This window comes from Lodderomyces elongisporus, chromosome 5, assembly GCF_030384665.1.
Source record: "Lodderomyces elongisporus chromosome 5, complete sequence".
Classification (NCBI taxonomy): Eukaryota; Fungi; Ascomycota; class Pichiomycetes; order Serinales; family Debaryomycetaceae; genus Lodderomyces; species Lodderomyces elongisporus.
Genome location: NC_083677.1, coordinates 275,842 through 291,066, shown reverse-complemented (window position 1 = coordinate 291,066; position 15,225 = coordinate 275,842). Strand labels below are relative to the sequence as shown.

At 38.7% G+C, this 15,225-nt stretch overlaps 3 protein-coding genes across 3 annotated transcripts; 1 reads left to right on the top strand and 2 right to left on the bottom strand. All coding sequences in view use genetic code 12, as the record gives it.

Annotated features, from left to right (window-relative positions):
- Window positions 1-2,200: 2,200 nt before the first annotated feature.
- Window positions 2,201-4,309, top strand: PVL30_003986 (uncharacterized protein; the record flags this gene model as incomplete). Its single annotated transcript, XM_001524238.2, has 1 exon — window positions 2,201-4,309. One exon carries the CDS (start codon window positions 2,201-2,203, stop codon window positions 4,307-4,309), a length of 2,109 nt encoding a protein of 702 aa, XP_001524288.2.
- Window positions 4,310-4,929: 620 nt separating this feature from the next.
- On the bottom strand, window positions 4,930-5,583 carry TMA22 (Translation machinery-associated protein 22; the record flags this gene model as incomplete). The annotated part of the gene is made up of 1 exon (XM_001524236.2): window positions 4,930-5,583. One exon carries the CDS (start codon window positions 5,581-5,583, stop codon window positions 4,930-4,932), a length of 654 nt encoding a protein of 217 aa, XP_001524286.2.
- Window positions 5,584-6,091: 508 nt separating this feature from the next.
- Window positions 6,092-9,391, bottom strand: YPP1 (Cargo-transport protein ypp1; the record flags this gene model as incomplete). The annotated part of the gene is made up of 1 exon (XM_001524235.2): window positions 6,092-9,391. The coding sequence occupies one exon, from the start codon at window positions 9,389-9,391 to the stop codon at window positions 6,092-6,094; it is 3,300 nt and encodes a 1,099-aa protein (XP_001524285.2).
- Window positions 9,392-15,225: the final 5,834 nt, after the last annotated feature.

Below are 15,225 nucleotides of genomic sequence, written 5' to 3'. Positions count from 1 at the left end.
TCTATTTTTATATAAGAAAGAGGCAAGCAGACACTATATCCGAGAAATAAAGAGCTATAATATTGACATTAAACAACAAAAAAAAAACAGAGTAAAGAATACGAAGAGTTCTCTGTAAGATGTTTCTTTAGTGCTTGTTGTTGTTCGTGATGTTGATGTTGATGTTGTTTGTACTTGATAAATAGTATTTACAAGCCACAGGTTGCAATGGATTCCCCTCTCTTCACAATCCATTTTCTTTTTCTTTTTCCACTATTTCTCTTTTTCCTATTAGTACTAAACTAGTGAATAGTGTATATATACGTTTTTTTGTTTGTGGCTATGCTTTGGGGTTGCATTCCTCGGCTTTTGGACTCCTCAAATGTTACTTGTTCTTAAGTTTCTTAGTCTTCTTTCTCCTCTCTCTCTCTCTCCTTGAGTACATACTTGTACTTGTACTTGTACGTGTGAGTCCCTTTATACGAAAGACAGAGAAAAAGAAAGAGGTTAATTTCTTGTCATCTTCGTTTCTTGGTAATATTGCTCATTCTCTCTGTTCTCCTGTTTTTGTGGTGGTTGTCGTTTTTTCTCTCTTTTCTTTTCTTTTCGATTCTGGTTCTTTTCTGTGTCTCGTAATTTGCACCTCTGCATTATTGCATTTACGCAGCTATACAGATAAATAACAAATATGCACCATGTGCTAAAAACAATTTTATTTTATAATATAGGGCATTGGATTTACTCAGCCATCATTTATTCACATTTTTTCCTTTTAAGAAAAGAGACTTTAATAAAAAATACAAATAAAATAAAATATTATATTAATAATAATTAGTAAAGGATACAACAACAGACATCAGACACCAGACACCAGAACAGCAATATAACAAGTAGTGTAACCCTCCTCCCCCCCCTCTTTTTTTGTATTGTTTTGTTCTGATTTGTATTGTTTTACAGATCTGCTTCGTAAGTATATCAGACAGAGACACTTGTACACACACACACTACCTCTACCTATCGTACTCACAGACATTATCTTCTTACAATGTATATATGAAATACCGATTACATCATCGTATCTCTCTTTTATTTTCTCTCTCTTCTCTTCTCTTCTCTTATTATACTTTACTTTACTTTACTTTGCCCTACTTCTTATTGTTTATTTTTATATCAAAAAATAAATAATAATCTATAAATCCACTTTATTTTCCTTCTTCTTCTTGTTGTTGTTTTTTTTTTCCTTATTATTTTTATATTTTATTTTTTCTTGTCTCTTGTTTCTTGTTTCTTTTTTTCAGGTACAGGCAGGCACAGACACATGCTGACACATACACACACATACAAACACACACCTATATATATATACATCCAAGACAATCCCTTCCCTTTTTCCTGCCTTATAATTTCACACATTTTCCTTTTACATTTCACTTTTATCACTGATTTCACCCATTGACCCAAATCTTTTTTCTCTTTTTTGTGTTTACCACTGACTCAATACATCCTTGAGCAGCAACATCATACACTCAAATACCCACACACACCTTCCCACACACACACACACTTACACACAAGGTCAAAGAGAAATTAGACCAAACACAATTCTATTATATATATCCAGGATCCACCATAAATTATTATTTTTGTTCCCTTTCTTCATTTTAATTTTCATTTTTTTTTGTAATATTATTTTATCAAGAAATATTATTCACTTCTTCACACCAAGTTCATCATATATACATATATATATAAAATAAGAAAGAAGAAAACAACAACCACAACATAAACCACATTATCCATCTATATAGGGTCCAAAATCCACATTATTATTTGCAATTAATAATAATAATATTCATTTTATTATTTACTTTATCAAGTGTTAAAGAAGCATTCAGTCCTCGGTATAATCCTATCACCCCCACCCTTTTTACTCCAAATTATACATTGTACACACCACCACTAACTACACTTACTATACACACACAACCCCAGAACTTAAATAATGATGATGGATATATACAGTAAAGCACTCAAAAATCCAGATCCACCTAAGAAATCATCTACAACATCACAACTAGGCTCTAAAAGAAGTACTACTCCTGGAAAAACTGCAAATACTTCAACACCACCACCACCACCACCACTGTCTACATCACGACTGTCAAATCTGCTGGTACAAAACAACAGCAACCACCACCAGCAACAGCCACACATCAATACAATGTACCATTACCCAAATTACCCAAATTACCAAAACCAGTATCAGCAACCACCGCAGCAGCATTATTTACCACTGCTATCCCAAGTACAACAACCACAACCACAACAACAACAACAACAACAACAACAACAACAACAACCACAACAACAACAGCAAGTATACCATCAACAAATTTATCCTCCACCCCCACCACCATCTCATTTGCTTCATCAACCTCAACAACAACAACAACAACCACACCCAAATTATATAACCACTACATCTGCACAGCCACTTACACAGCCACAAACACAATCTACACATACACCACCACCACCACCAGGTATACTCACAAGCTTCAATAACAATACAAACACACAACAAAATACACCCCAATCATCAGTTTCTCCACAAAAGCATGATTTACACTCAAATTCAATACCAAGAAGAAAAAAGAACTCTAGACGTAAACATCGTAACTCACATTTAGGCTGTGGAACATGCAAGAAAAGACGTATCAAGTGTGACGAATCATTACCATCATGTATGAACTGTATAAAGGGAAAACTACATTGCGCATACCTCAATTTGGACAATAACGCAAGACTGGCTCTAAGATTAGCACAATATAACCAAAATATGAGGCAGGATAAACTAGAACAAGGAATAAGACCCATGCCACCAGCACAAGAATTGCACCACCAGCACCAGCAACAACAACAAATACAAATACAACAACAACAACAACAGGCACCAGCACCAGCACCATCATCAGTGTCAGTGCCAGGTCCACCTCTTCCTTCAGGACAGCTACAACAGCATATGAATATGGGTATACCACATCAGCAAATACACCAAACACCACAAGGTCCTGTTCTAATCACTGGAACCACACCTATTGTAATGGCACCAGCTGGAGGTGCGCATCCACAAGTACAGCCACAAATATCAGGCCCAATTGGTGTGACAACAGCAGCTCCGATAATACAATCACCATATGGTCCATTAGTTCCAATGTTGACAACCACCGGTTCCATTGTATATACCACAACAACACAACCACAACCACCTCAACAACCACAACCACCTCAACAGCAACAACAGCAACAACAGCAACAACCACAGCAACAACCACAGCAACAACAGCAACAACAACCACAAACAATGTCAACTCCCCAGAATATACAAATTTTGTCACAGCAACCTATTCAAACGATACCACTTTCACACTCACAAGTTGCTGCTCCACCAGCAAACCCTCAATCATTATCGCTCCAACAATCAGCAACTTTACAAATACCACATACTCAACAACAATTGCCAACTACATCTCCGGCATCTATACACCTGTCACACCTGTCGTACCTGATGCCAGCACCTCCAGCGCCCTTGGCTCCCTTGGCTCCAACATCACAACTGTCGCCATCTACCACGTCCTCTACGCAGAAACCATCATCGACACCAATCACATCATCAGCTGCAAACGCCGCTACTATGGCATCACAAGCTATTAATGTATCACCACGTGAAAGTACCAAATTACCATCAATTGTGCATAAAATCCCACACATCCCATCGATCAAAACATTTACACCTTCACCTCCATTACCCCCACAACCACAATCATCATCATCATCAACATCAACAACGACGACGACGACCCTGGCAGTACAGCCACCAAAAATTGAAATACATTCAATTAGTGGAACACCACAGCCACCTCAATTGGCAACAAAGAATATACATAAACGAGTGAAGTCATCTACTTCCTCTCCAGAAAAGTCTCCAATCTTACCCAGTATTGCTCAAATCACCAATGGCACACACAACTTTGGAAGTGGGAATGGAAGCAGCTCCAACAGCAGTACAAACAGCACAACTAGCTCAAATAGCACAAATAGTCTTGGTGCACACTCTTTCTCAAGACCCAATTCAGCAAATCTTACTAATCTAACCCCATTGGCCTCAATACCAAAACTGAGCAGTGGTGTATCCGGATTCGGTGGATTACATATCCTGGACAAAAAAAGTGGCAGCGAGGATAACGACTCCAAAATTAAATTGCCAGGAATTAATAGTTTGAAAAAAAATGACGAGGAAAAAGTCTCGATTCTGAAATTGATTACCTAGGTGATGGATTTATTTAAGGACACGTTTAAGATTAAACCTGTTTATGAAATAGGACTCTTTATATATAATACATGCATTTTACACGTTTTATTTCTGAAAGAACTTGGCGAAAAAAGAAAAATCCAAATAATAGACGAGGATTATATAGTGACTACGCTTTGTATTGTAACTTTCAACATTGGTATTGGTTTTTAGCTGGTATTTAGAAATAACTAGTGATGTTGCAATTTACTTTTTTTTTTTTTTGTTTTTCTTTTCTTTTGTTTGTGTTGCAAAAATATGTAACTTCTAAGAATGTAGATATTGGGGGAAGGGCAGGGGGGGAGGAAGGAAGTCAAGAAAACCAAGATTGAATTCTACAGTCAAATACACGAAACAATTGCAGAAGAGCAGTTTGAAAATTTACATCGTGTTGGAAAATCTGAAAGGTCTTGATGAATTTTTTTTTTTTACTTTTTTTACTTTTGTTCCTCATTTTCATTTTCTTTCAGGTTGCAACGTTGAAATGAATATATAAACTGAAAATTCAACTACCAAGTATTCAATGTAAATACATTATATAAACAAAACTAGTGTATATAAACAGCTATATATATATATAGGCAAACATAAAGAGATCATCACTTCTTCACTTTTGCTGCGGCTTCAGCAGCAGCCTCTTGTTTCTTTTTGATTTTCTTATCATCAACTTGTTCCACTTTCACATTTTCCAACCCTTCTTGCTCTTTCAACAATTTCTCGATATACTCTTTTGCCTCGTCACTCACATCTCCTTGCACAACAACTTCATCTAATTTCTCTGCATTCTTCACAACACTTGCACCCGTAGCAAATTTACTTGCAAATGTTTTTGCCAATTTCTTAGGCTCAATCTGGAACACCTCCAACCCAGAAATGGAAATAATATGCTTTCTCTTGTTTCTTTCAATACGTTTGATAATAATCTTACTATTCTGCTTCTTTGTAAGCTCCTTTTCCTGTTTAAGTTGATGCTTAGCCTGCTTCTTCAAAAGTTCTGCTTGTATTTTGGCCTCCTTAGGATCCGACGAAAGCGTAGCCAGTTCCAATTTGGAAGCAAGCTCATCTGCACTTGGAGCAGACGCAGACACTGACTCTGGGTTTGGCGTATTTGGATATACAGTGGAGAATAGCTCAGGGTGTTTTGACGCAAGCCATGATTGACATCGTGGCAAAGAGATTCCAAATTCACAAAATTCTAGTGGCCATGTACAAACTCCGCAGTATGTGATTTGTTTTGGTGCTAATTCAGTCATTGTATTTATGCTTGAGAAAGAAATAAGACAAATTTGGGAAAATTAAATGGTGTAAGTGTTGGTTTTCCTTTGAATTTTTTATTTAGAATGAAATTGTAAATGGAAAAAAAGAAAAGAGTAGTAGAAATCAAAGTTCAATTTACAGTGCTAGAGAGAGATGTATATATTGTTAGGTTGAATAAAGAATTTTTGTTCACCAGTATCAATCTCGCGCGCAATGGAGAAATGGCAAACATAATATCTCACTACCATTAATCACCAGCATAACTACATCACTGTCACCTACACAATGTCCCTCCCCACCCCTTCAATCCACCTTTACACCCTTTCCCTATCCACCTGTACATTTTTTCCCTACCCACTTGTACATCATTTCCCAGTCTTTTTTTCTACCAGTCATAATCCAAATCATTCTTTCTATTTTATATATATTTATATATATATATATATTTAAAAGTCTAAGTGAAAAAAAAATTAAATATTAAATAATGCATTCTCTACGATTAAATTAAATACTGAAATTACAAATTTCAAAAGCTCTAACAGGTCTCACATCTTCCAACTCAATACATTTCCATAAACTCTTGGTCAACAAGATCTTGTCATCAATAATTTCGTAAATTTTGGAAAGGTAAAACCAAACTTCAGGGTTATTCACTCCATATGGCCAACTAATCGAATATTGTTCAAGCAAATTTTTCAACCTAATAATTGCTGCATCCATATCTCTCGTGGAAATAAATAAACTATTGCTCAATTTGTCATCAACAAGAACCAATTTCGCCAAGCCCAAAATGGCGTAGCCATAATCAATTTTGTTGAATTTATAATTTTTATCAAGTATTTCCAAGGATCTTTCAAATTCCAGTAAAGCGAGGAATTTCTTGCTCTTGGAGTGAAGATTGCCTGTGGCAATGAATGTCTTGTAATTAGGTTCGTAAACCAACTCTGCTTCAATTATACTTTGCTCACATTCATCTAGTAACCCAACTTTCAAGAAAATGCGTGCAGTCCATAACCAAATTTCCTGCAATAGTTTTCGCTCAATCAAGTTATCATGACGATGTGCTGGAGCAGAAGTTGCATTAGAGCGAGAGGCACCTAGAGGGGAATTACCAGCACCAGTACCATTAGCATTTGCCAATATTGTTTTCGGTTTTGATGTTGCTGCTGCTGCTGCTGTTGCTGTTGTTGTTGTTGTTGTTGTTTTGTCATTATAGGCGGTGGCATCGGTTCCCGTAGTTGCAAATCGTTGCGATGGTGGTGGCGGTGATGAAGTTCCACCACCACGTTTCATGAAATCCGGTTTACGGATATGACGTGGACCAGAGTCATTGGAACCATATGACGCCACTGAATCTCTCCTGACAATCATTGCATCCTTGACTTCCTTCATAGGAAGCTTGGAAAATCTTTTCAACTTATCAACTGCATTGGATCTTTTAGAAGTTTGAACACGCTCCAACTTGTGTTCCGATACAACATCGGGTGATGCAGCCCGTGGTGGATTAAAACCAGTATCACTACTTTCTTTGTCTCCTTGTTTTTGGTTTTGACTCTGTTTCGACTCTGGTTGCATTGGGATTGGAGTTGGGGTAGAAGTACTGACACCATTGGCTACCTTGGGGTCAATGACACTTGGTCTATGTGACCATTTCTCTCCAGAACCATACTGTCTCGATGAGCTTGTGTTAGCCAGATTTGAAGCTAGCTTCACATCGAATAATTCATGAAACAACACAAATACTTCTGATATGTAGTCAATCATATATTGAGGACCATGGATGGATTCCAAAACTGCCAACTGAGTCATTTTCAACTGTAAAATCTCATACTTAGCATCAGTAGTCAACTTGATATCTTTTTGCTGATGTTTCAAAATGTACAATCCTGAAATGTTCAATGCCTTGTTGATAAACTTTTCAGGTTCCCTGATTTCTGGTGTTGGTGCAACATAGGAATCAACCTTTTGATCGAGATTGGCCACGCCATTATATTTTTCCTCATCACTCAATAAATTGTCCGGTAAGATATTACTATGAGCACCAGCTGGTTTGATAACTTCCGCATTGTCATTGTTAAATGATGAAATTAACAACACGAGCAAATTCCAAGTCTTGAATGATTCTGGATACTTCTTCAATATAAGTTTACAAAGCTTTAATGAAGACTTTAATTCACCAGAGTTGGCCAATGCAAGCGCATATGTGAATAAATAAAGCACATTACCCGTAGAGTTAACAATCAAAGAATTTTTGTAGTTTCTCATAACTTCGCGCACATGTCCATCCAAAATTTTCTGATTTGCTGATTGCTCAACTGCAAAGTAATAATGGTAGTACCCTAATGAGTGCCATGCTTTTGATATCAACTCAATAAATTGCGAATGGTCTGATTGCAACACATTTAAATTATACTTTCTGTACAAAAATGACAATGGATTGCGATCTCCGGCATAGTTTTCATCGTCATACGTCAAATCAATCAACTCGGCCAATTTGTCCATGTACCGTTTCAAGCTCTTGGCAAACTCATGCAATTCATTCACAACAAATTGCTCATCGCTATATTTAAACTTTTTATGATTCTTGAAAGATTTCAATGGGTTGAAATGTATGATGCATGTACTATACGTATCAATAATAGCCAAGATATCTTCAATGTATCCATCTTTTTGTTCTTCATCCTTCTCCAAATACGCAATATACGTCTTGAATGCAACCAAAGCCTCATCATACTCATTCAAGTCAATCAATGTGTAGATTAAATTCGATAAAACAATTCTACTTTGGTATGTCTTTTTAGTTGCATCAACAAGAAACGACTTTGACAACGAAGGTTTGAAAATGGCCAAGTTGAACGGGACATAGCTCATTGTTTCATAAAGATTATTGATAAAATCATTGACTTGTGTGTTTGTATCGCTGGCATTCGGGAACTGGATCTGCAGGTGGATGCACTCATTGATATCAATAGTTAAATATGATGCGTAATCGGATTTAAATGACTTGTTTGTCAATCTCAAATTCTCTGGCCTCAAAAGAAAATTGGAAAACGCAATTGCCGATAACTTGTTTTTGAAAAATGGTAAATTGCTCACTTGACTTGTGAATGATAAAGGAATGGTACCGTTTTGCGAAACTGCAAGTGCCAATTTGCGAAACATCAAATCAAGCCAATGGTTAGCTACAACCTGAGACTTGGAAAACGGTTTGTTAAACTTTGCAAGGTAATCAAACCACACCTGTGTGTTGTTGCTATTGCTATTATTGTTGCTAGTGCTGGTGCTGTGGTTGGACAAGCTCAATCCAAGTAGCACATAATACCTACATGTGAGGTATTGAATAAACTCCAACACATTTTGCGAGACATTAGCATGTTGTGACGTCTTGTTGACTTGATGACTAACAGTTATGGAAGAAAGAAGTCTATTCATCTCTGGTAAATTGCCATCCAAATACAATAGGTTGGCCATCAAATTTATATAGTATAGATTCTCCTCGTATGTTCTACTATTAGTTTCATGTTGGTAATTGAGGTGTATTGAATTTGTATAGTTGATCAATTGGATTAATTTTCCCTTTGGATCATTACTTCTGGCATCTTTCTGGAGTCGCTGGAAGTCATTAATTGTGACTAATTCTTTATTGTTCAATTCATTTTGAATAAGCAATTGTAATTGGTAGTCTATGAAAATCAACTGTTGAAAATAGTCTTGGCTTTCTTGAAAATTCAAAACATTCTTGGGGAAGCAGCCGAGATTCAAGGATCTGATATACTTTTCATTTATGGAATTTTCAATATACATGGTTTATGGAACTAATGAAAAATTCAGTTGGAAATTTATGACAAAATTTTCAAATACACTCTGGTTGGTGAAAAGTTAGAATAACCAAGTGTTTTTATTCTTTTTTTTTTCTTAAAAAAAAGAAGGCAAAACAAAACAAAAAGAAAAGAAATTAAAATAGATTAGGAAAAGGGTATGGGTAATGTCTAATCACGACGGAGGTGAAGCTGGAAATGACTATGATGATAGTGGTGGTGCTGGTGTTGGAGGTGCTGGTGAGGAGAAAATATAGTTTGGCCCACTAAGTTTGTAAAGATAAAAGTTAAGCAAAAAGAATGAAAACTAAAGAAGAAGAAGTAGCAATGGAAGTAAAAAGTGGAAGTTGAAGCAGAAGTGTTGGATATTAATGTGGATAATGGTTAGGTACCTTTTGGTTGTCAAATTTTCCCCGTGGTCAAATAAAGTCTCTCTCTCTCTCTTTCTTTCTCTCTTTGATTCTTTTTTTTTTTCTCTCTCTCTCTTTTTCTCTAATTCTCTTTCTCCATTATATATACAAGTATATAAATATTATTGTACACTGCTAGTGCTAGTGCTAGTGCGAATGTGAAGCTGAAATAAATTTCCAGAAACGGGAATAATATGCCACAAGAGAGAATTATTAACCAAATGATTTACCACTCATAGAATAACCCCACCTTTTATAGTAAATAAGCCCAACTAATCAATGAGAGATGAGAGGATATGTCAGGGGGTTTCTTAATAATAGGAAGCCAATATAGAAAAAAAGCAAAGAAAAGAAAAAAGAAAAAAGAAAGAAGAAAAAAGGGGACAAAGAAAAGAAGAAAAAAGGGGAAAAAGCACCAAAGAGAGACGATGTTAACTATACTAAACCAAGTGGTAAAACAGAACGTTGAAAAGTATAGACTTTTCACACTCTATATAATTTGCGTCCGCTTTTGTTTTTGTTGTTGTTTTTTTTTTTTTACCTTATCCCCGCAATCACAATTTCTTCTACAAGAACCACGGATATGGGCATGTATAGGCAAGTTGATACATTCTTTCTTTTCCAATTTTTGTTCTTCTTTTACTTTTCTTCTTTTTTTCTTGTTTTCTTTTTTTTAATTTGTTTTTCAGAATAACCTTGTGGAGATATCCCAACTGTTGTTTTAAAAATCAATTCTTTAAACAAACGTACGCAAGGCTGTAAATCCATGTAGTCGAAGCAAGAAAGATAAGCAAAACCATTATCAACCATCGACCTTGTAGTGTATAGATACAATTTCCACCAAACGATTCTGAAGAGCTTTGCCCAAACATTGTCTCTTCCTCCTTTCTTTCTTTCTTTCTCTCTCTCTCTTTCTCCTATTAGATACTTCTCTTTTTTCTAGAGTAACTACAACAACAGAAATCTATCAAAAGTTTTCACATGATCTTGTATAATTCCATGTGAAGAAATAAATTTGTTATTTACCTTCTCTTTTTGTGGTATCCCCAAACTAGGCAAGTGGTCCATAGTCTAAATGTACACCCTACACAAATTAATATATTATTATTAATATACTATTATTATTATTATTAATATTTCCTTTTCTTTTCTTTTCTTTTATTATTTATTGTGAAAATATTTCGTCTTAATTCTTTTTTCCGGCTCTCCTAAACCGCTGTACCTCCCTTATCACCGTTTCGTACATTTCCATTCTCTATGCACACTCCCCCCCCCCCCCCACTTCACCTCACCTCACCTCTTTCCCCATTTTTATGTGTACAGTGAAATGTCACATCCAAATACGACACAGGGTCTACAAATATCTTGCTTTATATATATGCTATTCATCTGGCATGATGAATTACATGTGCTGTACGTCTAACCACAATACAGTCATTGTCTACACGCTACGTCTAAAGAGGAGAGATGATAAAAGATATATGTACTGCAATGACTTTGTTTTATAACTTTGTTGTATAACTTTGTTTTATAACTTTGTTTTATAACTTTGCTGCAAATCTCTCAACATATATAATTATCAATATTATAGCAAATACATTCAATCACACACTTACTCACTCATTGACTAACCAACTTGTATTCAACACCTTTCAAAAACTCTATATAGCCTGTGACATCTTGATCCGGGAAATAGCGTAAGTGTCAAACTAAAGGTTGATAGGGGTTCGAATGTATTAACTATCTAAGGAGGTAAGTACAGAGGAGGTCTATCTAACTGGGATCTTGGTGGCTATTTAAGCTCTTCTCGACAACCTCAGAAGACGTAGCACAAAGCTTATCTCGAGAAATATCAGCTCTCTAATTGGCTATCGTATCTGCAGTTCGCTAGTCTGATGCCCAGAGGCGGACATACTCGAGGCGGCAAGATGCTAAGGCGTTTCAGGCGTTCTACAAGAGGTTAGTAAGGGAGCTACTTATAGGTTGGTAGCGAGCTTAATCACGACGTAGATGCCCTGTATGCGACATCCCCCCTAGGTTGTTTGAGGAGGAGTTACTAAATGGCGGTCCTTGGGTGCCACAAGGGCAGGCAAGGACTTTTCGCACGCATAAGCTAATAAAAGATCGCGAGCGGTTTGTCTAAGTGATGAGGCGGAGTAGTAGACGCATTCGCCATCGGGGTGTTTGGTGGTAGGTGTGTGACGACAAAGGAGTAAGAAACCTGTTTTCCGGGGTTTGTGGTCCACGATGGCGTCGATTTCGACAAGTTGAGATCCGTCCTTGTAGACTTTGAAGCCCACTTCGGGTTGAGGGGCGGTGATAGCATCAGGTGGGAGGGACTTGAGGAGTCTAAGCTGGGAGACGTGGAAATCAGAATGACCTTTGTAGGATTGAGGCATTTCCAAAGTGTAGTTGACACCATTGTCAGATTTTGCAGCTATAGTGAATGGGCCAGTGAATTCAGACAAAAACTTTCGGCGTTGGCCATGGTTGGCAGCATCAGGGTGAGACTTAAGCAAAGGGGTACGAACTAGAACAGCGTCACCAACGTTGAACTCGATGTCACGATGGTGTCTGTCGTAGTTGTCCTTTAGGCGTTGGAACGTTGCTTTGTGAGCGTGGCGAGCAGCTGTGGTGAGACGTTCCAATTTCTCAGTGATGTCAATAGCAGCATTGTCCTGTGCACCCGAGTGGGTAGGAAAAAGAATAGTGGCCGGGGAGCGAGGGATGTAGGAAAGGTCCATCTCAAATGGGGACTTGTGGTCAAGGGCGGACGTAGGGGTGGAGTTCATAACATATTCTCCAATCAGTAAAAGTTGTGGCCATTCGGTGTTCTGGTCAATATAGAGGCGTAAGTAGCGCTCGATTTGTTTGTTCTTGGTCTCTGCGAGACCATTGCTTTGTTGGTGGCTGGTTACTGCGATATTGGAAGTGATTTTGAGGGAATTCATGTAGTTTTGGAAAAGTTCGCTAGTAAATTGAGTACCACGATCGGTGGTGATGATGGTGGGTATGCCATGAAGAGGCATGTAAAGGTGTTGAAAAACATGGATGAAGTCCAGAGCTGAGAACTTCGTGGATATGGGGTAAAAATGGACTCTGCGGGAGAATCTACATACGATTGTTAAAATCGCATTTACCAAACGTCCGTTGAATTCAACTTCGGGGTAACCACTAATGATGTCAACGTTGATGTCGGTCCATCTTCCCTTTGGATCAGGGAAGGACTGGAGCAAACCATTGGGTGCCCGGTTGGGAGGTTTGTGGCGTTGGCATTGTAGACACAGGTCGACGTATTGTCGGATTACGAGACGCATCTTGGGAAAATAGTAGTAAGGGTCTACTTTGTTGAAGAAGTTAGTGATGCCGCAGTGACCACCCTCAAGGGAGTCGTGTTGGGTCATGAGAAACTGTTGAAGCAAAGCATGTGGGATGCAGAGTTTGTCATGGTAGTAAAGCAACGTGGTTGTTGTGTCAAGAGAGTAATTTTGAGTAGCCTCATTATTGGTTTGTCCTTGTTGGAGAAGGTCGTACACGTTGGCAAAAAATGGATCGTCCGCGTAGGCCGGAGTGAATTGGTGGAACCATTCATCTGGAACCAGAAGTACGTTGACAGCGCCAATGATGGAAATGGCGGTAGATGACTGAAAGTGTGCTGGGTTGCGGCTCATGTGATCCGCAATAAAGTTCTCGTTGCCGTTGATGTGGAAAACGTCAAAGTTGTAACAAAGGAGCTTGGACATCCAGCGTTGGATACGAGCATCCCCATGTATTTTACCACGACCAAAGGCTTCGAAAACTTGTTTGATGGGAAGCTGATCCACAAAAAGTGAGAAGTGGGTGCCTTCGAGGTAAAGGCGGAACTTTTCAAAGGCCATTTTGACAGCAGCAAATTCTTTCAAGAAAATGTCCCAGTTAACTTCCCCCCCAGTGAATTTGCGGGACCGGTATTCGATGGGGCGCCAATTTCCGCCACCAGCTTGGTCGGGTTGCATGAGAATGGCAGCCATAGCTATGTGGGAAGCGTCGGTGAATACCGCAATGGGTTGTTTGGGGTCAAAAAATTGAAGACTGGTGGTTTCTAAAACAGCAGCTTTGAGGTCGTTAAAGGCAGATTGGCATTTCTGTGACCAATTGAATTGAGTGTGTTTGGTTAAAAGATCCGTGAGCGGGGCAGCGCGATGGCTATAATTGGCAATGTGATCTTGAATGTAACCTACGTGTCCGAGGAATTGACGGACTTCATCTTTGTCTCTGGGAATTGCAATCAGCTGAATTTGGCCTTTGGTGGTGTCAGTAGGCAGGACCCCGTCTTTGGTAAGAAGGTGACCGACCCATTGAATTTCAGGTTGCGCAAAAACAGATTTTTCCCAATTGATGGTGTGTTGATGTTGAACAAGTCGTTCAAAGATCTTCTTTAGATGACTATAGTGGACTTTCTCGTTTTCGGAGAAAACAAGAATGTCATCAAGGTAGGTTCGGACAAAAGGCATGTCCATAAAAAGTTGCTTCATGTAGCGGCCAAAAACCTCAGGTGCGTCGGTGAGTCCAAAGGGAAGAACCAAGAATTCAAAGACACCAATTGGGGTCCAAAAGGCAGTCCAAGGTTGAGTCAGTGGCGCGATGCGCAATTGGTGATAGGCACTAGACAAGTCAATGGTGCTGAAGCAGGTGGCGCCGGTGATGCCAGGCAATAATTCGCGAAAATTGTTCCAAGTGGAATTTATTGGGATCGTCAATGCATTGACTGCTCGAAAATCATATACGATACGGTATGTACCATTCTTTTTCGGGACCGCTGAAGGGATGGAGTAGTGACGTGCTTTCGATGGGATAATTAACCCTTGTTGGAGAAGCTCGCGAGTGTTGTTGATGATGGCTTGTTCAGCATTAACTGCGTACTTCGGGTGTGGTCTGTTGGGCTTAATAATCGCATCTTTTCGAATGTTAATGACGTAATCAGTACTGCGCGCCGGAGGGAGTGTGAGCGTGGGCGCTTTACTCTTATACTGTTGAATCAAATGCGCAAAAAGTGGTGGTGTAGGATCAGGTGGTGGGTCTAAATCGTCGGTACTGAAGATGAGTTGGTGTTCCTCCCCTTGAATGGTGGGGACGGTTTGACCATTTATCTCTAATCTCTTACCAACAACACAAAGAAGTTCGTACTTTTCCCACCAATCCGCTCCAAGAAGAATAGGAGCGATCCTGGTTTCGTGAACAACGAAGGTGAAGCTAAATGGTGTATCGTGGTCTTTGATGTTGAAGTCGACGTCGACGGTAGGAGCAGTGACTGTGCGGGCGCCTTGACCGAAAGCTGCGAGATTAATACGTTGTGCTCGTGGTGAGGTGACAAGTCCAAGGGAAGACACAAGTGCTGGGCTGATGAAGGAGAATGTTGATCCTTGGTCAA